Source organism: Rhinolophus sinicus, chromosome 16 (assembly GCF_057876585.1).
Source record: "Rhinolophus sinicus isolate RSI-liver-muscle chromosome 16, RSI-T2T, whole genome shotgun sequence".
Taxonomy (NCBI): domain Eukaryota; kingdom Metazoa; phylum Chordata; class Mammalia; order Chiroptera; family Rhinolophidae; genus Rhinolophus; species Rhinolophus sinicus.
This window is the reverse complement of record NC_142516.1, coordinates 4631132-4656687: the sequence shown is the minus strand read 5'-3', so window position 1 is coordinate 4656687 and position 25556 is coordinate 4631132. Positions and strand designations below refer to the sequence as shown.

Genomic DNA, 25556 nt, shown 5'->3' with positions numbered 1-25556 from the left:
GTAAGGGCCCCATACGGAGGGACCGGCTGTGTCTCCGTTTTGTCCTCAGCCCCAGAGCTGGCATGGAGCCCAGCACCCCCTTCGCTCGTTGCTTGTAAAATAACATTTGAAATCCTTAACCAGGCTTGTCTCTGCATCCAAGTGCTGTCTCCCCAGTCGGTTCCTCAGCCACCCAGGGCTTTCCGACCCAAGACCATCCCTGTCAGTGCTGCTTCCTCTGTGGAACGCCCATCCTCTCCCCTTTCTCATGCACTAAGACACTCCGGCCCAGTCTCCAGGTCTCCGCTAAAGGGCCTCCTCATGGAAGCCTTCCTGACCCTCCAACCCAGGCTGGGCCCATCGTATTCCTGTTCACAGCCCTGTGCAGAGGTCATCATGTTAGTTCTGTGTAACATGTCACTTGTCTTCTCGGGACTGTGCTCTGAGCTGCTGCTGCTCCAGCACCCAGCAGAGGACGTCATGCACAGATGATTAAAAGTCCGTTTGTCAACACGGAAGTGCTGATGCTCGCTGCAACACGGATGCACCCGGGAAACACTGCAGGTGGAGGAAGCCAGATACAGACCACACCTTATATGATCCCACTCACAGACTGTCCAGAATAGGGATCTCTATAGAGACAGAAGGCAGATTAGCGGTTGTATAGGGCTGGGGCGGGGGCGGGGGGTGATAGCTAACAGGTAGAGGGTGGTTTTCCCCTTTTTTTGAGATGATGAAAATATCCCCAAATTGACTGGTGATGACTGCACAACTTTGTGAATTTGCTAAAAACCATGGACTTGTACACCGTAAATGGGTGAATTGTAGGGTATGTGAACTATTATCTCAGTAAAGCTGTGGACAAAACTGAATACACTCGTCTGGCTGGCTGGCTGGCTGGCTGGAGCTCTGTGTATTTTTTGATGCTGAGAATCCTAGATAACCAAGTCTTATCGTCTGGATGTCACAGTGACTTTTAGCCTTATTTAAAGAGAGACGAGTCTTTGGTCTCTAATAAAAACGCCGGCCCAATGCCATTCTCAGGCAGCCCGTAAGCGTGTTTAACTCGGAGCACAAGCGCTACACTTTGCCAGCTCCAACTGGAGGATGGGCTAGGTGTGTGTGTCCTGGCTTGCAGATTAGGAAAACCACAGCATGAGAGGTCGGGCGGCGAGCCCGACCTCACTCAGCAAGGCAGGTAGCAGCCAGGAATAGCACAGGGCCTCCGACTGTGTCTCACTTGCTTTAAACACCCGGCACACCATCCTCCCCGTCTGATTGAAAAAGGGACCATAAAAAAATGAACCAGAGCAGTGGCACTTAAACTGGGTTCAGGCCGACGGAGGAACTAATCCTGTCTGTGCGTTTCAGTCCGCAGGGACACGAGGGACGGGCCCTGCCCAGCCGGGAGCTGAGCTAACTGCTGCCAGGATCCATGGCAGCTGCGTGGGTTTGCCTCCCTGGCCACAGGCACTGGGATGGAGCTCGATCGCTCAGATGTGTTTTCTCACAGTTCTTAATTTCCGTTGTCCAGTGCCAGCGGGGCTGCTGATGACGCGTCCTCTGCTATGGGCCTTCTGCGCCACCTTAAGAAACAATGGTTACGGGCAGTCTGGGAGGATGGAGGTGTGGAAGGGCCGGTGGTGTAGCCGAAAAGCAGTGACAGAGGGGGGTCAAAAGATAGCTGTTTGAAACCAGCCCCTTTCTGCAGCTTCCCAGCTGAGTGACCTTTCATTTAGCAAGTCCCTCCACCCTTTCTGAGGGCCAGTTTCCCCACCTGTAAAAGGGGAAACACCACTCGATGTGATCCATGGTGACAGAAAAGGGCTTGGCAGTGCCGGGCGCTCAGTGTTGGGATGTGTGTCTGTGTAGGAGTAGTTGTGTGCTAACGATTTGGGTGGATCATTTTTGAATACTGCATGTGCTCAGTGGCTTGCCGCTCCCGACGGTATGTGCCTTAATCAAATGCCCGGACCCCAGCCAGGTGGGAAATAGTTTCTGTGAGGCCACCCAGGCAGGATAGACGATGACAAAGACAGATCAAGCCAGAGGTGACAGAGAACACCTGGGCTGTTAGAAATGTCCAGAAGCCTGAGAGCGCCACCAGCCATCGCTTCTCTGCCCGTCCGAGTAAGGTGTCTCCTCGGACCAAATAGGGTTTTCTTCTGCCTCAGATCCTAACCTACAGTGAGTGTTCAGAGCAGAGGTTGGGCTCTACCCAGAGCAACTTCAGAGGCTGTGGTTGGGATGGTTGTGCTCCTGCGTCTCCCAGACGTCTTAAGGCAGGTGGGCTGGCCCAGCCGGACAGCCGGCTCTCCCGGGTCCAGGCTCCCGTGACAGCTGGCTCGAGGCTGCTGTCTGTTTCATCACAGTTTGGGACTTCTAAATTTAACCTGCTATCAGCTTCAGAGGCTGGAGGGCTTCCACTGTGACTAAATGCCACTTGGAATCCACTCTACTCATAAGCACCCTGCCTGCACATGTCCCTCCCAAATGGTACCCCCAAATGCAGGCTGCCATCTGAGTGTCCTCGCTCTGCGGCATGTCTGCATGAAGCCTCGAATGCCTGGGTGACCTGGGCTTTAGCCCGATAGCATCCAGTTCAGCTTCCTCCTGCCATTAGCGAGGCCTGCACCCGTTCTCTGCTCACCCTTGTGAACACACTTGTGCACATACACACACCCCGTGGTGTCTCACGGGCAGAGCTCAGGAGCCAAACCACGACAGTGAACCATACCACCCAGAAGCCATCTGGGTGGAGGCAGCCGGCGGAGCCTATTACGCAATTTCCTCTGTGGTGTCTCCGACCCCGGAGACAGGATGCAGAGTGCCGTTGGGTTACTGAAATGTGGAAAACCCAGAGAAGAAACCAAATCCCCGATGCCCAGAGTGAATGTGGGCCCCTTGTGCTCTGTGGCAATGCCGAGAAGCCACCGCCCACCCTGGCAGACAAGCCTGTGGTCTGCAGCTGACCGGGCAGCCCCTCCTCAGGGGGAACAAGCCAGGCTCACTATGGGCAATGGGAAAACTGCACACAAACTACAAACTCCCGGGGGGTGGTGTGGGTGGGTGAGAAAGGCATTTCCTGCCCAGGGAGCCCAGGATGGAGTGAGCCAGAGGCATGGGGCCTTCTAATCCCAATACTTCCTGGGCATTAAACGGATGCTCCACAGGGACACGCTGAGGTTGAGAGCACACAGTACTGAGAGTTTGGGCTCTGGGGCCGGGGTTCGTATCCTGGGTCTGCCTCTCAGATGCACAGCCTTGGGCAGCTTCTCAACTTCTGCTCTCCCTCAGTTTCCTCATCTGTGAAATGGGGATTCTGATAACAGCCGGATTGTTATGAGGATTCAGGGGGTGAATCCTGGAAACCAAGGAAAGCAGTGTGTTCTCACCACATCAGCTACGAGGTATCTACTCGGAGAACCCCGTTTTCCATACAAGGTAAGAGGGCCTCAGCGTCTCACCCAAACTCACACAAATTGCCTTGAATCCATGGCCCGCGCTCAGAGCCCACACCCACTCCAGGACCTCCAGGCTCCCCCACCTCCCACCCTTTCATAAGAACACCTGATTAGAAGACAGCAGTAACTAGCAGTGCTCTGACCCCTTTCTTCAGCCTCTGGCCGAGAACAGGGCATAGAGCCGTCTTCTAGACTGACATTGTCCTAGCAGCTGTTTCCTCACAAATACAGGTTTGCAGGTCCGTGGGTAAGGGCCCAACTGAACACTAACCCCTGTTGATATGGTTGCCAAAAAGCGAAGCTGCCAACCCCCCCTCCCCCCTCCCCCATCTTAGTTCCACCCCCAAGCCTGCCACCCCTCCTCCACACAGGGCACCACCCAGGAGCACTTCGGGTGGGGACAGAGGTCCCAGGGCTATGGACGGCAGAGGAGGTATCAGCAGAGCGGCCTGCCTCCTCCCAGGTTCTTCCTGGGCCCTTAGCACCAGAACCCCTGGCTCCCAAAAACATTCACTCCCACAGCCAGAAATATGGAGCCATCAACCGCAAAATGAACCACCCGTTCAGAAACATCCAGGTCCTAGCCAGACCTACTTTAAAATTACATTTATTTCTCTGTGTGAATATTTTTGTTTTGTTTTTCAAGGTTCATTTTACATTTTCTTCAAGAGTCTTATGCCTCCTGGTAAGTGCACTGATTTGTTTTCACAGTACTCTCCATGACCACGGACGGTCCTTATTGCTGGAGGGGTGTGTCCACACCGGGGGAGGGGGACACCAGAGGGATCGGGGACCCAGGCGAGAAGCCTGGGGTGGGTCTGTGCTCCTGACGAGAGAGGCGGCCAAGGGACCAGACCCAAGCTAAGTCCAGTGTCCTTGGATGGACCCACAGCCTCTCCAGGGTCTTCAGAAAGGCTTGATGGGCAGAGAGAAAGGGGCCCAGGGTAGGGGCAGCTGAGGGCCAGGCATGCTGTAGGCCCAGGGGGAGGCAGCTGGAAAGGGGGCACAGTGCTGGCCCCCGCCAGGAGGGCTTGCTCATACTCAGAAAGTACGAGTTTGGGGAACTCTGCCCCCAAACCGCTCAGGACCACCCCTACTGCTCTTTCCCGCTCCTACCCTCTACCCCAATAAGAGTCCCTTAGCTATGGCCCAGCCCAGAACCAGAACTCCAGCCTCCTGACCCCTTGCCCAGGGCCCTGTCTCCTTTTTAGTGCAAGAAAGACCTGAGTGCAGAGAAGGGCCACTCCATCAGGAGGCTGGAGGCCAGGTCCTGTCCAGGCATTCCAACGTGTCACCCATTCCCTCCGCAGCCCTGCCCCACAGGTGGAGCTGGGACCCTTCATCCCCCCCACTCAGGGCTGTGGCCTCCGTACACACCAGAGGGGAACCCGCAGTCCCCAGGGGAAGGTCCCGGGCCTGACGGGATCCCCAAGCACCACGCTGGCAGCCGGCGGCACAAAGCTGTTAACAGTCCAGTTGTTCCAGGATGGCTGCACGCCTCCCATCAGGAGCAGGGCCTGGGAGATGGCCTGGGCAGTAAGCACCCCTTGAATAAATACAGTATCATGTGCATAAAAGGAGCAGAGCAAGGATCAGGTGACCTCTGCCCTCCCATGTTGTCACTGGGACTCCTACAAGTGGCTCATGTGCGGCAGAAATGGATTGTTCTCCTTACCTGTTTTCTGTGCTTGGTTACTATTGGTTTGAATGCAGGGCCCAGGTGTCGTAGCTGTGGGTTTGGCAAGCTAGGAGGAAGGGGGCTTCAGAGGGGTGTCCCCACAGCTCCTGTGAGCAGCCTTCAAGGCAGACATTGGTAAGAAAGCTTGGCATCTCTCAGAACCCAGTCCCAGGGCTCCAGAGGCCCCAGGACCCGAGGGAGGGTGGCCCGCAAGGACAGCCCCCTGTCCCAGAGCAGCCTCCAGTGACTCTGATGCCTCCAACCCTGGGGTCCACTTCATCCCCCAGTCCTGGGCCCTGGTTTACTTCCTCGAGGACAGGCAGCAGGGGGGTATCTGCACCTGCCTCCCCAGATAAAGACCACCTATCCCTGGGTGCCCCCAACTAGCTTCCCCTGACCTTCAGCACTGGTGCTCAGGGCCTGTCTGCAGCCCGCCCCTAGAGCACCTGGGAGGGGCGTCCCCTGAGAAGGAGCCTGGAGGGAAGGGGGTGCCTTTCTTCTTACCTTTGAACTAAAACTGAGTCAAGGTGACCGGCCCTCCAGCGTTTAGGACCAGTGTGGATGGAAATGGAAAAGCCATACACTTAGATATGCTGGCAAATGAATGGGTGCTGACTGATGCCTAAATTCCCCAGCTCCACCTGTAACTCACAGGACCCTCCCTCTCTCCTAGACCCACCACGGCAAGTTAAGGCTGCTGGGAAGAGGCGAGAAGCAGCCCCGGCAGATCTACCCCCAGCCAGAGCTCTCAGCCCTTCTTTGCAGGTAGGGGGAGGGTCGGGCATTCTACCTGGGGCTGAGAGAATGGGCTCCTCATGCAGCATCTGTCTGTGGTTTCGTTTCTGCCAAAACGAAAGAAGGAGCAGCTGGTTTCAGATCTAAATCTGTGCCCCTGCCCCTCTCCCAAGACACCAAGGAGGGAGGGCGGAAGGGAAGACGGATGAGGGGCTCAGCTAGTCTTTCTTTGTCCCTCACTCAGCCCCCTCCCTCACCTCTGGCAGGAGATGAAAAGTCCAGTAGAAAAGAGATCCTGCTTTCTTTGTTTCAGGTGTTTTTTTTTTCCTTTAAATTCAGCTTAAGGCAGAAGTTTGGCAAAGCAAGTCTACATAAGGCCGCGTGACGGGTGGATGAGGGGGAGCTGCCATGGGAGGCCCGGCCCTCAGCGCGGGTCAGTCTCATATCAGCTCCTCCTCCTCCCGCCCCTGAACCTCATAAAGAGGCATTTAAAAAAAAGGGGGACTAAAAAAGCAGTTGTGTCAGGGAGTCTGTTGCAAGTGAATGACTGAAATTGTGAGAAAAAGGAGAGGAAAGGAGACCCAAGGTGACACTGAAGGGCACGTGTGGGGTTGGTCTGTCCGGCTGGGTCTCCCCCCTCGCTACAAGGAAGCAGGTTCCGAGAGGGCCGGGGCGGCCATCCTGGGGGCATTTGCACAGTGAGACCGCCCGTGGGAGAAGGTAGAATGGTTGTATTTTGCTGAATGACTGGCCACCACGTGGGGTTTGCTCGAGCGGTATCGTTTTCTGAGTCTGGCCTCACGGACGTCCTGTCTGCTACCGGTGCTTGGGCGGAATCACCACCAGCGGCTGCCCGTACTTGGGCCGCCACATGAGGACCTGGGCGTCGTTGGCATTGGGCTTCACCAGGGCGTTGGGCGGGATCGGCTCGTTCTTGCTCAGGATCTTGGGCTGGTCCTGGGCGATGGGCTCCCGCAGCCGTGCGCGCTGGCCCAGGGGCCGGCTTGGGTTCACCTCTATGTCGAGCTGCATACGCCAGTGCAGCGTCTGCAAAATGATCATGTCGTTGGTGGAGGTGTTGGTGGCCACCAGCCACGTGGTGAAGCTCTGGTTCCGGTAGATGCTGGTCAGCTTGGCCACATTGCTCTCGCTGACGGGCACGGCCCACGTGACGCTAGGGTAGAAGTTGTCATTCATACTGATGATGAACTTGGAGTCTCTCTTGGTGGGACCCACGATGGTGCATGTCTCCGTGGTGTTGCCGTACCAGGGGTAGTTCACTCCGTCCGAGTCGCTGATGGCCTCGATCTTGCCCTCCTGGAGGTCCGGCAGCTCCCAGCTGGACCTGAGGACAGGAAGGCCAGTTTACTCCGTCAGCCACCCACAAGGCTTTTCCTTGTCCCCTCTGTCCACGGGCTTACCTCCCAGGGGCCAGACAGTAAACAGACATCCAGCATCATGGCAGATGAACGAGGGCTCCTCCAGACAGGCCCCCCTCAAAACCCATCCCACTCTCTTGCAGCATCTCAAACCACAGTAGACGGGGCTGGATCCCAGCTGGGCTTCCAGAAGCCCTAGCTTCCCCTGCCCTTGAGGGGATATGTCACATGAGGGGCCCGATGGGGGTGAACAGTCATGGAGAGGCCTGACATGCCCTGTGCCCAGCAGCTGGCAGGACAACCACCTGTGACCTTGGTTAGGGCAGGGGCCATGGGCTCCGAGAGCCTGGGGCCACACAGCATGTCAGGATGAGCCTGGATGGCAATGCAGGTAGGCCCGGTCCCTCTGGCCCACACGCATCCCCCAGGTGGCAATGAGTGTCTGTCTCTCGATTTAGAAGCTGACAGGAGGCTTCAAGCCCAGTGGCCATAGGGTCAGCACATCTGGGAATGACTCCTGGCCCCCCTGTTGCCCAGTGTGTGACCTGGGGCAAATACCTGCCTCCTCTGAGTGTCAGTGTCCTCACCTGTGAAAGGGGATGCTTCCGGCCTCTCCCCGCACTGGGGCCTGGGGAGTAGGAACCAGCACCCCGGAGCCTGCCACGTAGGTTGTGGCCCTCAGCTTCATGTGTCCTCTACCATGCAGGGATCGGGGCTCCCTGCTCTCCGCCAGGCTGCACCCAGCACCTGGGGCTCCCGGGGAGCCAAGATGCCCCTTCTTCCCCGACACCCCCCCTCTGCCCTTCTTTCTGCTCATGCTGCCTAGAAGAGGAAGCACCCAGAATTGCCCCCGCTGGTTAGCCGGTCTTCGGAGCAGTAGAACCAAGAACACGTAACCACCGGTCTCACAGCACTGTACTCAGTCCCAGCTGCGGGGCCACCTCTGCAATGCCTCCCGCGCTTTGCTGCAGCACTGAACGCGAACTTCACTTCCAGCGGCTGGCGGCCAAGGCGGCTCAGCCTTCCTGGGCCAGAAGCAGACAGCTGGGCAGTCCAGAGCTCCGACTCCAGAGCCCCGGCCCTGCTGCGAATCTCAGCTGCCCCCTCACTGGTGTGAGGCCCAGGCAGGTTCCAGCCCTCCCACGACCCCAGACTTGGCACACACGCTCTTGCCGGGGTCACTGGAAGATGAGGACGTGACCATGTCAGCACCCAGTGGGGCACAAAGCACATGCCAGTAGTTGGGAGCTGGCAGCCCATTGTCGTCACTACTGTCGCTACACTGATAACTCAGAGGAGGGCACCAGCCTGTCCCGAGTCACTCTGAAGACACTGCTCCCACGTGGCTGGGGACACAGCTGTGTCTAGGGAGCCCACCCCCTAAAGACTCATCAGCAATCACATCCACCTGCCTGGACAGGTAAAGGAAGTGGAGCTGGGATCAGCACCTTTTCCCCAGGTGACTTGGCCAAGCAGGAGGGCCTGGGACGCAGGCCTGACTTCATCCAGTGCCGGCTCCACCTGGGCGCCTGTCATGCCAGCGCTCAGGACGCCTGGCACTCAGCACTCTGCACACCTGCACACACCAGCGGAGCTGTCCAGGGTCTCCTATTTCACAGAATGCGGCCCTGTTCATGCAGCAGCAGGCACAGCGCCCACAAGGGGGAAATGACCCATGTCTATGGACGTATGAATGGATAAACGGCGTGGGTCCCTTGCTCCACACGGTGGAATACTACCCAGCACTGAAAAGGACACCCTGACCCCTGCTCCAACATGGATGGACCGTGAGGACATTACGCTGAGTGAAATAAGCCAGAAAAGAAGGACAAACACGGTATGATCCCACTTATCTACAGTCCCTAGGGCAGACAAATCCATAGAGACAGGAAGTAGAAGGGTGGGTGCTGGGGCCTGGGGAGGGGAGGAACAGGGAGTGAGTGTTTAATGGGGACATTTTCACTTGGGGAAGATGAGGATGTTCTGGAGACGGATGGTGGGGATGGTTACACAACAGTGTGAATGGACTTACTGCTGCTAAACTTAAAAATGGTTAAAATGGTAAGTTTTATGTATCTCTCATCACAATAAAAGAAATGCGTTCCTCCACGGAAACGTAGCATTTAATGTTAGCAGTTAGCAAAATTGGGGACACTATAGGAGGAATGATTAGAAGCGTGATTTCGCTAATTTTTGTTTATTTCACCTGTGTTTTCTGTTTATTTCATTGAAAAGGTCCCAAATTAGGGTAGCGCCTGCCTCATAGGCCATCTCCTGCCCCGTGGGCCATCTCCTGCCCCGCGGGCCATGTCCTGCCCCGCGGGCCATGTCCTGCCCCGCGGGCCATCTCCTGCCCCGCGGGCCATCTCCTGCCCCGCGGGCCATCTCCTGCCCAGGGCCTTGAGCTCATCTGGGCGGCAGCTCAAATGGCCTCACGTTTCTAAAGTACCCTCCAGCCCCTGAGATCCCAGGGCTCTTCCCACAGCAGCAGTGGGCAGTGGGGAGCCTGCTGAGTCAGCTCCCACCGGGGTTGGGCCCCAGGAACCAAAGAAGAGGGTCCAGGTCCCTGCCCTGAGGTCCTCAGAAGCATGTGCCAGCCACCTGTTTCGGAAGGCGCTCACTTTGTCCTCTCAGGTGGGTACACTGCTTGCAAAAATTATTTTAAAAGGCAGAAAGCAAACTTGCAAAAGCAACTTTGTTGTTCCTTGGCCCCCTTTCACTTCCTAAGAGCTGGCTTGTTGGGGGAGTGGGGCTTTGTACCAGAATGATCTCTCTCTGTATCTCTCTCTCTCTCTCCCTCTCTCCCTCTCTCCCTCTCTCCCTCTCCACCTCTGACCCCAAGCTGCGGGCTCCTTTCCTCCCCCAGCCTCCAGATGCCCAGGCCCTGGCTTGGTCACAGACAGGTGACCATCATGAGCTGGCAGACAGCCGTGTCTCATGTGAGGTATTAGTCAGAAGCAGGGGCAAGGGCGTCTGTTTTCAAATCATCACAGGCCAGCATGGTCTGGCTCTGGTCCCCGTGGTCCCCATGTCCCCACTGAGGAGGGAGGAGGGAACATGGTTAGAGCACTGCCTCTGTGGACCGACCAGCCCTGGCTCCAGTCTCAGTCTGGCCACTGACTCTGATCAAGTCACAAATCTGAGCTGCATTGTCTCATCAGTTACGGATAACCCTACCCACCTTACAAGGTTTTTGTGATGATGAAATGTGTTGAAAACGTATACTACCTGGTACACAGTAAACAGCAATACACGGAAACTTCTGTAACCCTCTGAGGGAGGTGTCAGCAGCTAGGATTTGCCAGCCCTGGTTTGACCTAAAGCCTTTTCCACCTCACTTACAGTTGCAGACGCTACGTGCGCTGAAAGCACTGCCTGCCATGCAGTTACTCTTCCTTTAATATTTCCTGTTTGTTCTGCAGTGACCTTGGACATCAAGGCAGACCAGCAGCCCTGCACACACTGAGCTGTCTCGTTTGCACGGAGGGGACAATACAGGCTCTGATTCACAGATGCCACCGAAAGGGGTAAGCAAGACGCCCAGCAACTGCCTGCACACAGGTGCTTAACTGTCGGATCCACCTGGAGATGGGGGACTTTGGGACTAAGCGGAAACACGCCTGTCCTTGCGCCCCGAGTTCACAGACTAGGGTCCCACCGGCCCCCAGGCTGTGTCGTGTCCGTCCTCGGACAAGCAAGCAGAGAGCATTGGTCTCCCTCGCGTCCTCCCCCTCTGTCTGCTCTTCCTTCCGCTGTCTGCAGGGCGAGACCTGCTACAGTCAGTGCAGAGGGAAACCCTGAGGCAGCAGCAGAGCATTGAACTGCATGGGGGCCCTTCTGAGCTCTTCCACTGGCCACTTGTCATACTCCTGGCCACATCCTCGTAGGTGTGGTCACCCAAAGGGCAGCAGGCAAGTCCACGCTTGAAACTGGGCCTCAGGATGCTTTCGGGGCCCCCTGCGTCCTGTCTGAAAGGGACTCCTCAGCCTCCTTCAGTGCCCCTTCCTGCTGCCGTCCCCTTTCGTCATCCAAACAAGCGTTTGCAGAGCACCTGTCACTGACACTGGCCACAGAACCATGAAAGAGACACAGAGGCACCTCCCTGGTCAGCAGCTAGGGCAGAGGGCCCGGCACCCGGCACCGTCCCTGACTCATTCTCACCTTGAGACTATCCCCCCTTCTACTTGACTTCACCCCAGCCACGACCCCTCACCCCGTCCTGATCTCCTAGCCTCCACTTCTGCTTCCTGCCATGTTCTCACAGAAGCCTGTGTGATCTTTTAAAACCACAGATCTGATCGCGCTGTTCCGCCCTCCAACCCTGTGAAACCTGCCATGATTCCCATGGCCCTTAGAGCTGGATGCAGAATGCGCTCACAGACACACACCCTCCCCAGGCTGCAGCCACTCAGCTCCTCTAACGGGCCCTGACCCCACCCCCACCCCATCTCAGGGCTGCCTGCCAGCAGCAGCGTCCCCTCCTCCTGGCCCAGTCAGTACTGCTCATGGCTCAGCTTGAGCCCCCCAGGGAAGCCCACCCCTGGCCGGTGCCTGCCGAACTTAATGCCAGTCAGTCCTCATCCTGCTGTTTCCTGGCACATGCACGGGATGATTAAATAATCATACGATCATTTGTTGACGCTCTCTAGAGGGCAGGGGCCAGACCTCCAGGCCTTACCCTGGTGCCTGGCCTAGAATTGGGCACAGTGATCAGTGGCTGGGCAGCCTGCCCAGTTTCCCCTTCAGGGCCGGAGCCCCACAGCCCACAGCGGGGTCTCAGTAACTAGTTTAGGTCCAGTCAGGGGACCCTCGCCCAAAGCTGCCTCTGCACCTTCTCACCTGGAGCTGCTGCCGCTGCAGTTGCCCCTCCCAGCATGGCTCATTATCGGCAGCAGTGTGCTCTTGTTCCCTGAGAACATCAGCCATGCCGAGCCCCCTCGCACGGATGTCCACCCAGGGCTTCCCAGCTGCCCTGGGGCAGGGCTGAGGGCACGTTCACAGAGGGAACTTGGAGATGGTAGAGGCCTGGCCCTCGGTCACACAACCAGGAATCCGCCCAGCCAGGACCCACAGTCTGAGCAAGCTCTGACCGACTGTCCTCCAGCAGACCCACACACACACACGCACGCACGCACGCACGCACGCTCTTACCCATCAGCCTCCAATGGTCCCTCACCCATTTACACGCATACGCATACATATTCACATGTATACACACACACGCTCTCATCCATCAGCCTCCAACAGACCCACGCCCAACACACACACACGTGCTCTGAGTAGCACCCCTGACTGACTGTGAGTCTGAAGGCCTTACAGAGAGCCTTTCCTGGAGGCTAGGGGCCACCCACGGGTGCTGGGGATGGTCACCTGTGGCTCCAGGCCCAGCCGATAGTCCAAGCTGGCCCGATGTGGAGGGCAAAGGACGCCAGGGGTGCCCCGAGGCCCAGCAGTGTGCCTGGAAGGGAGCACACCTTCCCTGGCTGCACAGACCCCTGGGCTGTGCCCGGCGGGGTGCAAGCCTGGGGCAGGGCTCTCTCCTGGGCATGGATGGCCCTTTGCACCCCCGGGGGCTCCCCCTCCAGGTGAGTGCTGGAGTCAGGGCCCTTTGGAGTTCTGGACCTAGAAACCAGACCATCCATCCCAGCCCACCCGGCCTAGGAACTTCCGGTCTCTTTCTTCACATTCGTCCCATCTACATGTCCTGTATTTTCTCTTTTCCTTAAAATTAAGCACTTTTTTTAAAGCTCAACTAAATTTAGTTTTTCCTAAGAAACATCTCTGAAAGTACAAGTTAATACACTAGATATATATGCTGGGCATGCCAAAAAAATGTATACACGTGTTAAGAGATGTTATCTATGCTCAAGCAGCAGTTCGCCGTCATCAGAAGTGTCTGGACGCTGATGGGAACCACTTTGAGCACCTCTTGTAATTGCAGAAGTCACACGTGACTTGTATTCATCTTTTGTGATCGGCATATATTGAGTATTACAATTAATACAGGTTTTTTCCTTTCTTAAAATGTGTATACCTTTTTTTGGCCCCCCCTGTATATATTTTCTAACATACACTGAAATAAATATGTTGCTTTAAATTAAAATTACACTTAAGCTTAAACGAGTCCACCTCATTTCCTATCCCTCCAGTGGCGCCGTGGGGCCCTCTGAGAAGCGCATTCGCGGTTAAGGGCTGGAGGCCAGAGGACCAGGGCCGCCCGGGGCTCGTGTGCCCTCGTGCGCGCCAGACGGGCACTGAGGGATTATGTCACCCACTCCTCCACTTTACAGTTTTGTACAATGTGCAGAAAGTTCAAATTCTGTAAAGTTTTGCGATTTTCCAGAAATTGAGGCCCCTCCCAACCAGACTGGGATCTCGGTTTCCGATTTCTCCCTCGCCAGCACCAGCTGGCCCCTTCCCACCTAACAGGTCACCAGGCACCTGCTCTTCCAGGAAGGGGCTAGGGTGTCCCCTCCCTCCCTCCCGGGTTGCTCCTAGGTTCCCCCAAATAGCAAACTCCACTCTTGCCAGGTCTCACCCCCTCTTCTGCACACCTCGCCCCTCTTCACCCAGGCCACAGCCCATGCCCCTGGGGCCTAACGTGAAGGGGAAAAAAGATCGACGGTGCCAGTTTAATTTTAGTTTTTCATTATAAAAACTGTGCTTTTTCTTTGTTTTTGTTTTGTTTTTAAAGCAGGCAGTAGAGAAGTGTAAGAAGTGAGAAACGAAAGCCGTCTCGTCAGCGCCTGCCCTCCCCGCCCTCCCTGAGGTTACCCACCACACTATACTCTGGTAAACATTCTTGCAGACCTTTCCCTCTGCGCATACACAGTACATGTGCCCACTTTCGGTGTTTTCTTTTTAACCAAAATGGGTTTCTACCCTGCACAGTTTACCTTTTTTTCCTTTAATGCAACCTATAATCTGATCATTTTCCCACGTGGAAGCAGCTATCGCCCCACATAATCATTAGAACCCTCGTCATATTCTGCCCTGCAGACAGACCATAATTTCACCCCCTACTGTTGGACGCTTGAGTGGTCCCGGGCTTTCTGAAATTAGGCACGATGCTGGTGTCTGGACCGTTGTCCATTCACACATTCGTCAGTTCATCTGTTCTGTCTGCCCACTACCTGCCTGGCACCTGGCCAGACGCTCAAAGTTTCGAGTAGAACGATGGAGTCAAAGGGCGTGTGTATTTGAAACTGTCATAGATACAGCCAGACTCCCCTTCCAGAAGCTGCCTAAACTGTACCCCCACAAACAGCCTATGAGGCTGTCTTCCTTCCCTGCCCCCGTGCCACGCCAGCTGGGCATTACTGATCTTTTTCATTTTATCCAGATCCGATCCAAAAAACAAAGGGATCTCTTACTTCCCTGATCACTAAGGCTGCCAGTGCCTTCTTGCACGACTCCGGGAGCAGCCAGCTTTTGTTTTTGGCACGCGGAAGGTGAGGGTTGGGGCGATCACTTGGCGAGGGCCGGTCCAGGGGGGAGTTCTCTTTGGGCCGGACAGTCCCCCACCACTTCCTCTCACCCCAAAGCCTGGAAACAAGGACTTCCCCCTCCCACCCACGCCGCCCTCGCCTCTGCCAGGACCCAGCAGATGGGGGAGGCCGCCTTCCGGTTAAAGAAAGGAAGCAGCATCTTCAATTGTTCTGTGTGGGGCCCACGGCTCAGGCCCCGGCTGCAGGAAGAGGCCACGTGGTCACCAGGGCCATTCCTCTCAGCCTGTCCCCTGACCCACTGGAGCAGAGCACGCCTCCTTGGGCAAGTGGCTTCTGGCCTCAGAGGCTGTTTCCTCATCATCAGATGAAGTCTTTGGGAACTGACAGAGTGGAGAAGGAGCCGGGCAGCTCTGCACATCACCCCAGCTCCAGCCCCCCCAGCCTGAGGCCTCAGACCCTCCACCCCTGCCCAGCTCTTTCTCACCAGCCTCATAATAATCCTGTGACAGCAGATGTCACCGCATCTTCTGGCTGGAAGGACCCCTGAAATCTCACCATCCAAGGCTCTCACACTGATCATGGGTATGTGAAACCCAACCCAGGAGAAGAGACGGCAGCCGCGATAACTGTAATATGGCAAATCTTTATGCTGATTCTTCTGGGCATTGTATAATAATGAATTATTAGTGGTTATGATACTGATAGCTGCCACGTATTGAGTCTTAGGGTGCACTGGGCACATACTAGGTTCTCATCCTGCCTCACCTCGTTTAATCCTCACAGCAACCCTATGGCGGAAAAGGACTGTCCTCCCATTTCATAGATGGGAACTGTGAGGCTCAGGAAGGTTAAGCGACTGGCCCAAGGTCACAGCACCAGTGTATGGCAGAGCTGGTATCCACACCCTGCTGGACAAGGGCAGGGGAGGTGGCACTCAACCCAGACAGACCCTCTCCTCTCGAGCTGCTCTCCTCCCCTCACCCCCAAGTCTGCCCTTTGGCAGAAACCTGAGCCAGAAATTGACCCGGGCCTTGGTGTTGGCCGTGGGCCAGATTCCCTGGGGGTTCCAGAGCAGGGCAAACTAGGGACGTGAAGCATCTCCCACACCGGCCAGAAATTGTGACTTGTCACTTAGAAGGCTGAGCCAGCTGACAGGTGGTGGTTGTAGAATTGCGGGGGATGGGGTTGTGGAGACAGGTGTCTCCAACAGTTTGGGGGGTGTGGCTTTTAAAGCAATGTGAGTTGGACCCAAAACCATATAGGATCCTCTGGAGCTGGCACAGAGAAACTCACCACTTTATAGCTGTAAGAGTTGGGTGCTGTTGTTTTCCACTTAAAATATTTCAAACCCAGAATGTCATTCTAATAAATTCTCCTGGATTAGATATTAATTTCAAGCAGGGATAACGTTTGGGGCATTATGGGTTTCGGTTTAGTATTAGGAATTAATATTTTGAATGCAAACCTATTTGTGAAGAACAGAAGCCCTTACCTTTGCCACCTGGCTTTCCCCTCCCCGAGCCATAAAGCCCAGTGTGTGGGTTTCATTTTAATAATTCAAATTGTCTGGGGCTAGTCCAGCTGTTCTCAACCAGGGGTGGCTTGGCACCCCTCGCAGGGACCACTTGGCAATGTCTGGAGACATTTGTGGTTGTCCCAACAGGAGGTTGGGGGGCTCCTGGTATCGAGTGGGTAGAGACCAGAGATGCTACTCAACAGCCTACAATCGCAGGGGCAGCCTCGGGTCCGGGCAAAGCTGGGGGACAGCCCTGGGCAGCTGCAGGTCTCTGGTCAGTCCCGCTGGCTTGTCACTCCTCACTTTCATGTCACGGGTCAAAAATATGAACAAAAGGAGTTTGGGGTGAGGAAGATGGCAAGGGCCTTTTCTATCACATTCATTTACGTTCATCTTCTCTTACGTTCTAGGCTTTTTCTAAACAAGCCCTTCTCACTTCCGGGGGGCCACTGGTTGAATGTAGCGCTCTGCCCACGGACTGGAGGAACCACGAACTGGAGGACACGTCTCAAGGAAGTGTCTCGAGGAACTGTGCTGTGCGGTAATTCAGCTTCTTAATACGATTGGGTTGATTAATAATAAGTCAGGCAGCTTCCAACTCAGCGTTTCTGCCACAGTCATCGTCACCTCCACCTGTCCCGTCACCGACTCCTCACACAGCCTACGGGGAGTTCTGTCTTTATCCCCAGGGGCAGATAACAAAACCGCACCCCCAAGGGGTGACTTTCCAAGGCCCCAGAGCCAGCAATGATCAGTCATTCTGCCCCAGGGCCTGAACCCATTAAGGACCACGCCACACTGCCCCTCACAGGGACCCTGAAACTCTGCCCTTTTTGTGGGGCCAGTCCCCTCCCAACTAGGATTACAGACCCAGGAGAAGGAGATGCTGGACACAGAGGGTCCTGTGCCCATAGGGGAGTCCCAAGAAGGGGAGGGAGCAAAGGGAAACAGACAGCAGAGAAACTGGCCTCCGGCCACTTGAAAACACCAATCATTCATGACTTGCACTATTTAAAAAATGTTAAAGTCAGGGAGTGGCCCTGTGTAAAAGAGGAAGACCTGGGCTGGGGAGAAAATTCAATTCAAGGAGTCATTTACATCTGTCCGAATTCTGTAGTTTCAGCCTCGATTCTCAACTCATTACTCGTCCCATCGCTTACTCCCCGTCTGAGAATGACAATCACGGTAATAACAACGTTAAAGGTGAAAGCTGCTTCCATTAAGTATTGTAACGTACCCTGGGCCTGGCGCAGTGCCGACTGCTTGACAAATGTCGTCTCCCATAAGTCTCGCAATAAGGCATGGCACAAAGACTACGACTGGCCCCACTTTGCAGATGAGGAAACCAAGGATCAGAGTAGCTCAGGTCACACCCTGGAAAGTGGCAGAGCCTGGACTCCCTCCCAGGTCTGCTTGACTGCAGTCTAGATGTGCCCTGGGTTCCTTTAACCAGGAACCAAGAACTGGCACATAAACAGAAAGGTCATCTCAGGTCTCCTGCCTTGGGCCTGCCTCCAGCAGTAGTGCCTGGACATACTCAGAGCCACTAAATCAGCACCAGGACCTGAAGGCTGAAACCCCTGTGTACAGATGGGGAGGCTGAGGCTCCCAGCCGGGCCTGTCCCCGCCCCACTGCCCACCGTGTCCATCTCATCGGAATTCAGTCCCCTTCATGCTCCATGGTTTTTTTCCTCCTGGTGCTCATACTTTCCCAAGTTCTAAAGGACCCTCCGCCTACCCTGTCCCTTCTAGGAAAGAACACAGACTTAACCCAAAAACCCTAGGAAAGCCTTAGTTTCTTGCCAGTTGTCCTGGATGCCTTGCAAAGTTTGAGAAGGTTTCGACCTTAAGGTTTCTCAGGAAAGGTCCACACCAAATCACTCCCATTCACGTTTCCCTTTTGAATGGAAAGTTAGCCCCTGGCCTGGATTAGTAGCCACTTTGGGGAATTAAAGGCCTGGGGCCTGGGCGTGGAAATCAGGTTGACAGAGGAGCTAGGGGTCTAGACGGGCCCCCCACACACCACTTTGGGGAGATCATGGTTACACCCCCATTTTACATTTTACTGTGACCTTCCTGTTTCCCTATAACTTCAGTCATTAAGTGGAAAAGCCATAAGATTTGGTGTGTCCCCCACCCTCCATCCCCTCCTTACCCCCTCTGATTTCAGGTGGCCCAGAATGTTCCTAAATCCGTGAAAAGTTCCAGCTCCTGGGGAGGTGCTCCTCTCTGTTCTCACTTGCAGACCCGTGAGAGTGGACGTTGAGAGAGAGGCTACAGGACAGTGTCCAGAGCCAGTCATGGAGGTCAGGGCCTACCTAGCTCTCTCAGCAAGGTCCTTGTGCCCGGGAAATGGCCACCTTCAACACCCTCTCATAGGGTGGCCCTTCCAGTTAAGTCACTTGCCCTTCCGCCTACCACTGCTCTTTCCACACCCAGGAGGACCATCTCCGGGATCAGGGAGCATGTCAGAAAAGAAGCCCCAGTGTCCTGCCCCGAGATCTGCATTATCCCGGGAACATTTTGGAGGCCACGCTGGAGAGAAGGGGTCAGTGGGCCCTGCCAGAGCCTCTGGACACTGACACTTGATGTCTATTAAAGTAGCCACTTTCCTCGGAGAGAGAAAAAAAACACTACACCACAAAGCAAACCAGGTTTCTAAAACAAGCTGTCCTCTCAAACAAAACACCATTTGGAATAGTAAAGCCCTCCCCAGGTTCTGCTGTGCATCTGAAAACACCGGAGAGACAAGTTCAGACCCAACCACAAAGCACTGTGCAAATAATTCCGGAGGCTTCAGAGGCCCAGGTTACTTCCCCAAGTATCCGCCACGTGGGGTCAAGGAAGCCGGAGCGTGGGGGGCCAAGCCTTGGCCTCTCTGGTGACCAGACAGCATGCTTGCTTTGCCAAAGAGGCAGCTGGTGGAATATACCTCTGCTTTCTCAGCACCTTGCAGGGAAGGACAAAGGAAGCCCAGGGGCCAGGGGTCAGGGGCAGAAGGAGGCAAGATCCTAGAGCCATGACCCCAATCTGAATCAATTGGCAAACGCTCTAGGAGGTCATGTGGCCAAGGAGAACTCAGAGGCTACTTCCATTTGTGCCTCAAGCTTCCCTCTGCCCCTGGAGAGGCCCCGCGCTAACCCTCCAAGCTCCCCACCCCAAGCAGTACTCACATGCCCTGCTCCCCATACTGGTTGTAGAACTCCATGTGGCTGCATGCCTGGATCCAGCCAATTATCCAGGTCTCCTTCTTGGGGATGGGCGGCATGACCACCTGGGCGGAGGCACGGAAGTGGGGTGTCCGGTAGCGGAGCACCACGCTGGAGGACTCATCAATGCTGGTGGGGATGGGGTCGATAGAGGCTTTCACATCAATCACCGTGATACCTTCCCGGAAGACTCTGGTTTTGCCCCCGATGCTCTGAATACAGCCCATGGCACACAGTACCTCTCTGATCTCCAGGGAAGGCCAGCAGTCCCAGAGAAAACTGGGCATTGAAGGGATGGAGGCTGCCGGACCCAGTGCAGACAGTGCTGCTCTTCAATCTCAAATCTCAAGACCGATATCCATAGGATAGAAAATTCACTGAGTAGGGGGGCTTTTGCATGTCACTACCTCGGGCCTGTTTATAAATAAGGATTTTGCTGCATTTCAAGGGCCCTGGGTATGCTCTTCTGCTGGCAGTGGACAAAAATCACCGATATTCTTTGGGTTAAAAAAAGAAAAGTTTGAATGTTAATGGATAAGCATGTTGTTCAGACATCCAGCCCTTCCGTGCCTCACACGCGGGGAACGCAGATCAGAGACGCTCCCTGAAGTCTTCCGCTGAAGAAGGTGAATGCCGGCAGACACATAAATAAGGAAGGCTCTGTCCCCAACGCGGCGCCGCCACCCTTGCTGCAGAAGACCGACTTCCTGCCCTCCTGCCTTCCGCACGCGCTCAGGACACACGCACCCGGCCGCTCGCCCTACGGGGCCGAATCAATGGAAGGGCAGTTTGTGTTCGGTCGGCGGACGTGTGGGCGTCCTCCGGATCGAGCGCCGACCCGCGGCTTCCTGGAGGCGAGAGCCGGCTCGGGCCGCCCGCGGGGTCCCGGAGGAGTACGGTGCAACACGGGTCCCCGTCGGCGCCCACTGGCGGGCACGGGCCGACGCCCCACGCGGGCGCGCCGCGTCCCCTCGTCACTGTCGCCGCCCGCCGCTGTACGGGTCCCCGGGGCTGCGCTGGAGCCGCCGCCTAGTTCGCCGCGGCCGCCAAGGACCTGATGGGAGGTGGAAGGGACAGGGCGTCAAGGCCCACGTCAAAGTTGAGCCGAACTTTGCCACGGGGGGCGCGCCGGGCGGCGACGAGTGTGCGCGGGGCGCGGGCTGCAGAGCTGATAGCACAGCTCTGGGCGGTCTCCCTGGAGGCGGCGCCCCCCTCCACCCGCCCGACCGCCCCGTCAGTGGCAGCCAAACGACCGCGCGCACCAGCGAATAATCGCCGCCCGTGACATCTTCGCTGACACCCTCAGACCCAGGGGCGGGGGGGGGGGCGGCGACAGGCTGTCACTGCAGTGGGCCTCGTGGACTTGCCGGTCCTGGCACTGCGCCCACGCTTCGATGCCGGCGCCCCTTCCCCAGCCGGGTCCCTCCGACCCGCTGGGGGCGCAGTGTCAGCCCCGCAGGCTGGTCCGATCGGGCGCGTGCCCTTTCCCAGGCAGGGATCCCCTGACCCTCGGAGGGCGCAGTGCCCTAGCCCCACCGCATCGGGCACCTCTGTCCCCCTCAACCCCTTGCCAACCCCGAACGGCCCCGAGTCCCCGCGCATCGGGCGCGTTCGCCGCCGCCGGGGAACTTTGCCGCGCACGCCCCCACCCGGGCGGCGCCAACGACTCACCTGCCCCTCGGGCCAATCCGGGTGCCCCGGCCGCCCCTGACCCCTCCGCGGGCACGTCCTCGGGGCGCCCCCAGTCCCTTCCCCGGGCAGTGTCCTTTGGCTCTACTGGGGTCTGGGGCCGGCGTGGGCGCCCCCGGCCCCCACGTCCTCCTAGCTCGGGGCTGCTGGGGGTGGCCGGGGGCGGAGGGCTGAGGCTCGGGGCTCTCTCGCCCCCACCCCGCGCGCCTCCTTTATTTTATGATCATTGTGAGCGTGCTGTCGCCGCTCAGCCCCGCCGCCGCGCCGCAGCCACCTGGCGCGCCCCGCGCTGCCTCGCTCTGCTGCAGCATCGGAAAGGCAACCAGGTCAAACTTTGCAGAAACTCAGCCCCTGCGCCGGCCTGGCCCCGCGTCCGCCCGCAGCAGCCGGCCGGAGCGCAGCGCACGCAGGAACCGCCGCACGTTCGCCGGCCCCGCGGGGATGCAGGTCCGCAGGCGGCGGCGGAGGCGGGCGCCGCCTCCTCCTCACCGCCCGCCCAGCTCTCCACCCTCGCTCCCTGCACACCACCCGCCCTCCCCCTAGTAATCCTCTCCCCCTCCCCCCCTGTCCCTCTCTGCAGCTGCTGGGAGAGCTGAGCCTCTCTTTGCATGAACGACATTTCCTTTTTGGCAAGCCCGGAGAACTATGGGTAGTGTAGTTCGGCTTGTCGGGTCCAGGTGGGCTACTCCCTGTGCCCTTTGAACTCGTATATTTTCTGGGGCTCAGGGCACTCGGAGAAGGGTCGCACTGCCCTGATATTCCTGGCCGCGGTCGGGCTGTGGCTGTGGGAGGATCCAGGGCTGGGAAGGCAGGGGTGGCTGAGAAGTTTGGGGAAAGGGTCCCTGTGTTACTCCCTCCATACAGGGCTTCTTGGCACCCTGACAGGTGGTCAGGCCTGTTGGGCCCCAATTATGACAAGTGCTGTACAGTTTCATTTCAGCCACCATCGGCCACCCCTGTGTAGGAGGCCTATTTTGTGTGTTTCACAGAGCAGGAATTCAAAGCTGGGAGACTGGGAGAGTTGCCTAAGGCCCCACCCTGGCAGATGTCCCACGTGAGACTGGTGTTCTGAGTACAGAGGTTCAAACGGGGTTTGAACCTGGACAGTGGGGTGGAGCAGGAGTGGGGATGGGGGAGTGATAGCTGTGAACCTCTCTAACCACCCTCAAGCCACTAGCCCCACCCTCACCTTGCAACACCCCCAGGGAAAGGCCAGATGGTTTGTGACATCAGAAAACCCTGCAGCCACATAGAGCCGTATCCTCCCCCATCACTGACTTCCAAAGGTGCTCGCAGCAGGGCCCAGGGCAGGTGGTTCCAGCCACTCCCAGTGAATGCCAGTGAGGGCAAGGACCAGAAGAGCAGGGGCTCGGACCACGCTGAGTTCTCTTTTTTGAGAAATGATCAGGCAGGCCGAGTAATCCGTCAGAAACTGGCTCCAGCTCAGGCCACAGGAAGTGCCCGATTAAGGTAGCCACTACCTCCTACCCAGCCACACCCCTGCCTTCTCCCTATTCACTGCCATGGGCTCTCACCCAGCCTAGTGAGGGCTTGTCCCTTTCTAGGGCAGCTGGTAGGTAGCTTATTCCTAGTCCTGCTAACGGAGGCCAAGGCAAGGTAGCCCTGCTTACTGCCAGACGGTAGGACTCCAGACAGCAGGACCCCGTGCAAATTTCCATTTCCTGGAAGAAGCGTTCCCTTGCCTCTTCAGCCACAGGGGCCTCTCCCAGCCGTGCGTTCCTGGTCTCCACAAAACATTCTGCCCCCTGGGATGCACTACGGCCATCCATACCTCCTTTGTCATCAGATAATTATTAGGCTATGGAGTTTATATATAGGTGAGATATTAACTTTTGGGGTGCCATCTCATCTCCCAACACCATCACCCCCCGTGCCTGGAACACAGCAGACCTCATTGGCCAGGGTGCCCCCTTGATGGCAGGGACACTGTCCTGGTGACAAGGACATGAGTGCTCTGTGAACATGTGCTGAGCTGCACATCTTTCTCATTTCACGTGAAAAGGACAAAGGCTAGAGCCCTAACCTGCTCACTAAGTGGCCATCCACCTGAAGGTGATTTCCTGGGGATGGGTCCCCTAGATGCCCGCTGGAAGTGTCGTTAGTTCCCATGGCCCTAGGCTTGGCCTGGGTTTGTGTTAATGATAAAGTACCCACTGTGTGTTAGGTGCTGCATGAGCAAGGATTGTCTCCTTTATCCTTCACCTTGACCGTAGGAGGTGGGTTGTACAGAGAGACCCAGGGTCAGGGGACAGTGGCTTTTCTGAGTCTGCATCCCCACCTAGATCTGGCCAAATCTAAAGGCCGCTCGTCTCCTCCAGGCACACCACCCCTGCCAGCTGGGACAGCCCTCTGAGCCAGGATGGCACTGACCCTGGAAAGCCGTGTCTCTGGTAAGTCTCACTGCAAGACCATGAGGGCGCTTGCAAAACAGAAGACCCCTGTCCCTTAAGGTGGCCCCAGAGCTGCCTCTCCTTTCACTTCATCCACCGTGTGGTACTTTGTCTTGGGCTAGTTTGAGGGCAGGATCTGCAGGGAAAGGACGCAGGCAGCACCTGTGGTTCTGTTTGCCTGACCCTGAGCGTCAGCCCGGCTTCCCCAGAGCCAGCCCTGAAAGACAGAGGGTCTGGAAGCTCACACGTGCACCCCTGTCCCAGCTCCTGATGGGCCCTCCAAGGTTCTGGCTGTTTCCCCAGGTCACAGGCACCCCCAGCCTTCCTGCCTCCCCACACAGCCCTTCTTCCTGCTCAGCATTTTCTGGAGCTCTGTGGGTGCTGGGCAGACCCACGGCTGTCTCAGCATCTGTGGAAGGCCCAGGATACATCCACACGGGTGTGAAGTGCTGGCATCTGCAGAACAGAGGAAGGGGCATCTGTTTGAGACGTGCCCAATACCACAGGGACACTCACACTGCTCCCTGAGCCCCTCCCCCAGACTCCTCTGCCATGACATCACCAGTGCATGGGAAAGAGGGGGTGAGGGGTCAGGATGCACAGCCCCAGCCCTTCCCAGAGATGGCGAACTCCTGGCTGTGGCAACTTGGGACTCACGGTGTTGTCCGTGGGAGGACAAGGTCACTCAACTCCCGGCATTTTTTCCCCAGTGTTGACTGGACACCTGTTCTGTGCTGAGCGCTCAGAAGACAGTAGGGAACCCAGCCAGAGCTAGGACAGACGACAGATCCCCATGGCACTCACATCCCCGTGGGCCAGAGAGACGTCAAGGGATAACTTCAGGAATGATGAATAGAGGTATTAATTAACATAAATAATAAATGGTACAAATTCGTACTCAAAATGGATATGAGTATCGATTGCTCCAAGCCAGGACGCGTCTATCTAAGTTGTTTTGAAGTGCACGTGTCCAGTATTGAGCTGGAGGAGGCGCAGGGGAAGGACGCACGTTCCAGATGTGTGTGGGGTGGTGGTGGTGTGTGTGAGTGAGTGTACTTGAGGTTAGAGTGAGTAAATGTGTGTGTGTGTAAATGCATTGTGATGGTGTGAGTTTGTGTATCTCTGTGTGAGGGCATATGTGACAATTGTGTGTAACTGTAGAGTGTGTCCAAGTAAGTGTAGAGCCCGTGAGTGTGTGTGTGTGTGTCTGTGAGGGCGTATGTATGTGTGTCCATGTGGGAGTGTGTATGAGGTGTGTAATGGTAAGTGACCATAAGAGGTGTGGGTGTGGATGAGTGAGTGTGTGTACATTATGTGTGACAGTGTGCGTTGTGTGAGGGTTGGGGAGTGTGTGTGGGTGCATAGGGTGTGTTGGAGTGTTCTGGTTATGTGAAGGTATGTCTATGAGCGTGTGGGTGTATGTGAGTGTGCATGGTGTGTCCGTGAGGGTGTGTACGAGCACGTATCTGTGGGTCAGGGTGAGTTTGTGTCCATGTGCATGTGTGGATATGTGTGTGTGATGGTGACTGTAGGTGAGCACGTTTGTGGTGTGAGTAGGTGTGATACATGAGTGTGTGTGAGAGAGAGTCTGCATGTCTGTGTCTGTGCATGTGGATGGGTGTGTCGGTGTTATTTGCTGACTGAGGGAGGGTGTCTGTTAGGAGTCTGGGATGGAGAGTCCCACGGCCAACTCAGGGCAGTAGGGCGGGTGAGGGGTTGCTGTCCTGGCCTGGCTCACAGGAGATCCCTGCCTTGGACCTAGGCCTCTAGCCCTCTGCACACTTTCTGTCCCTCTGGCCTGCTTCCTGGTCGCAGCCTCCAGAGCTGCAGTTCTGAGCACACCTTCCCCTCCTGGACAACCTCTTGAATGCACAATCGCACAATCATCCCCCCGGAGGAGGAGCTGAGGTCCAGCGGCGCCCCAAGTTCAAGCAGCAGTCGCTGGAGTGTGCACGGATGGGGCCGGCTCACCTGGCCGCCCCTCCGAGCTCCCACCCCACCCAGCATCGTGGGGGGTGAGGACCCCGCATGCGGGCAACGTTGGAGGA

At 56.6% G+C, this 25556-nt stretch overlaps 1 protein-coding gene and 1 long non-coding RNA gene across 9 annotated transcripts; one reads left to right on the top strand and one right to left on the bottom strand.

Moving 5' to 3' along the window:
• Positions 1 to 4034: 4034 nt before the first annotated feature.
• On the bottom strand, positions 4035 to 21628 carry FAM78A (family with sequence similarity 78 member A). 5 transcript variants are annotated; one of them, XR_012495982.2, is made up of 4 exons: positions 21080 to 21627; positions 19373 to 20462; positions 6114 to 7201; positions 4035 to 5963 (listed from the first exon to the last, which is right to left on the bottom strand). XR_012495982.2 is itself a non-coding variant. In XM_074331203.2 (3 exons), exons 2-3 carry the CDS (start codon positions 19693 to 19695, stop codon positions 6673 to 6675), a joined length of 852 nt encoding a protein of 283 aa, XP_074187304.2. In that variant the 5' UTR covers positions 19696 to 20462; positions 21080 to 21628; the 3' UTR covers positions 4035 to 6672. The 5 variants fall into 5 exon arrangements, 4 of the variants coding, with proteins under 4 accessions (XP_074187304.2, XP_074187307.2, XP_088649614.1 ...); XM_074331203.2 differs by having other exon boundaries at positions 4035 to 7201; positions 21080 to 21628; XM_074331206.2 differs by lacking the exon at positions 19373 to 20462 and having other exon boundaries at positions 4035 to 7201; positions 21080 to 21306.
• LOC141571201 (uncharacterized) lies at positions 8838 to 25075 on the top strand. Of its 4 annotated transcripts, none has more exons than XR_016019463.1 (6): positions 8838 to 9072; positions 10658 to 10762; positions 13933 to 14027; positions 16610 to 16740; positions 23437 to 23508; positions 24219 to 25075. It is a non-coding gene; the product is annotated as an uncharacterized LOC141571201 (long non-coding RNA). The 4 variants fall into 4 exon arrangements; XR_012495985.2 differs by having other exon boundaries at positions 13930 to 14027; XR_012495984.2 differs by lacking the exon at positions 8838 to 9072 and having other exon boundaries at positions 10533 to 10762.
• Positions 25076 to 25556: the final 481 nt, after the last annotated feature.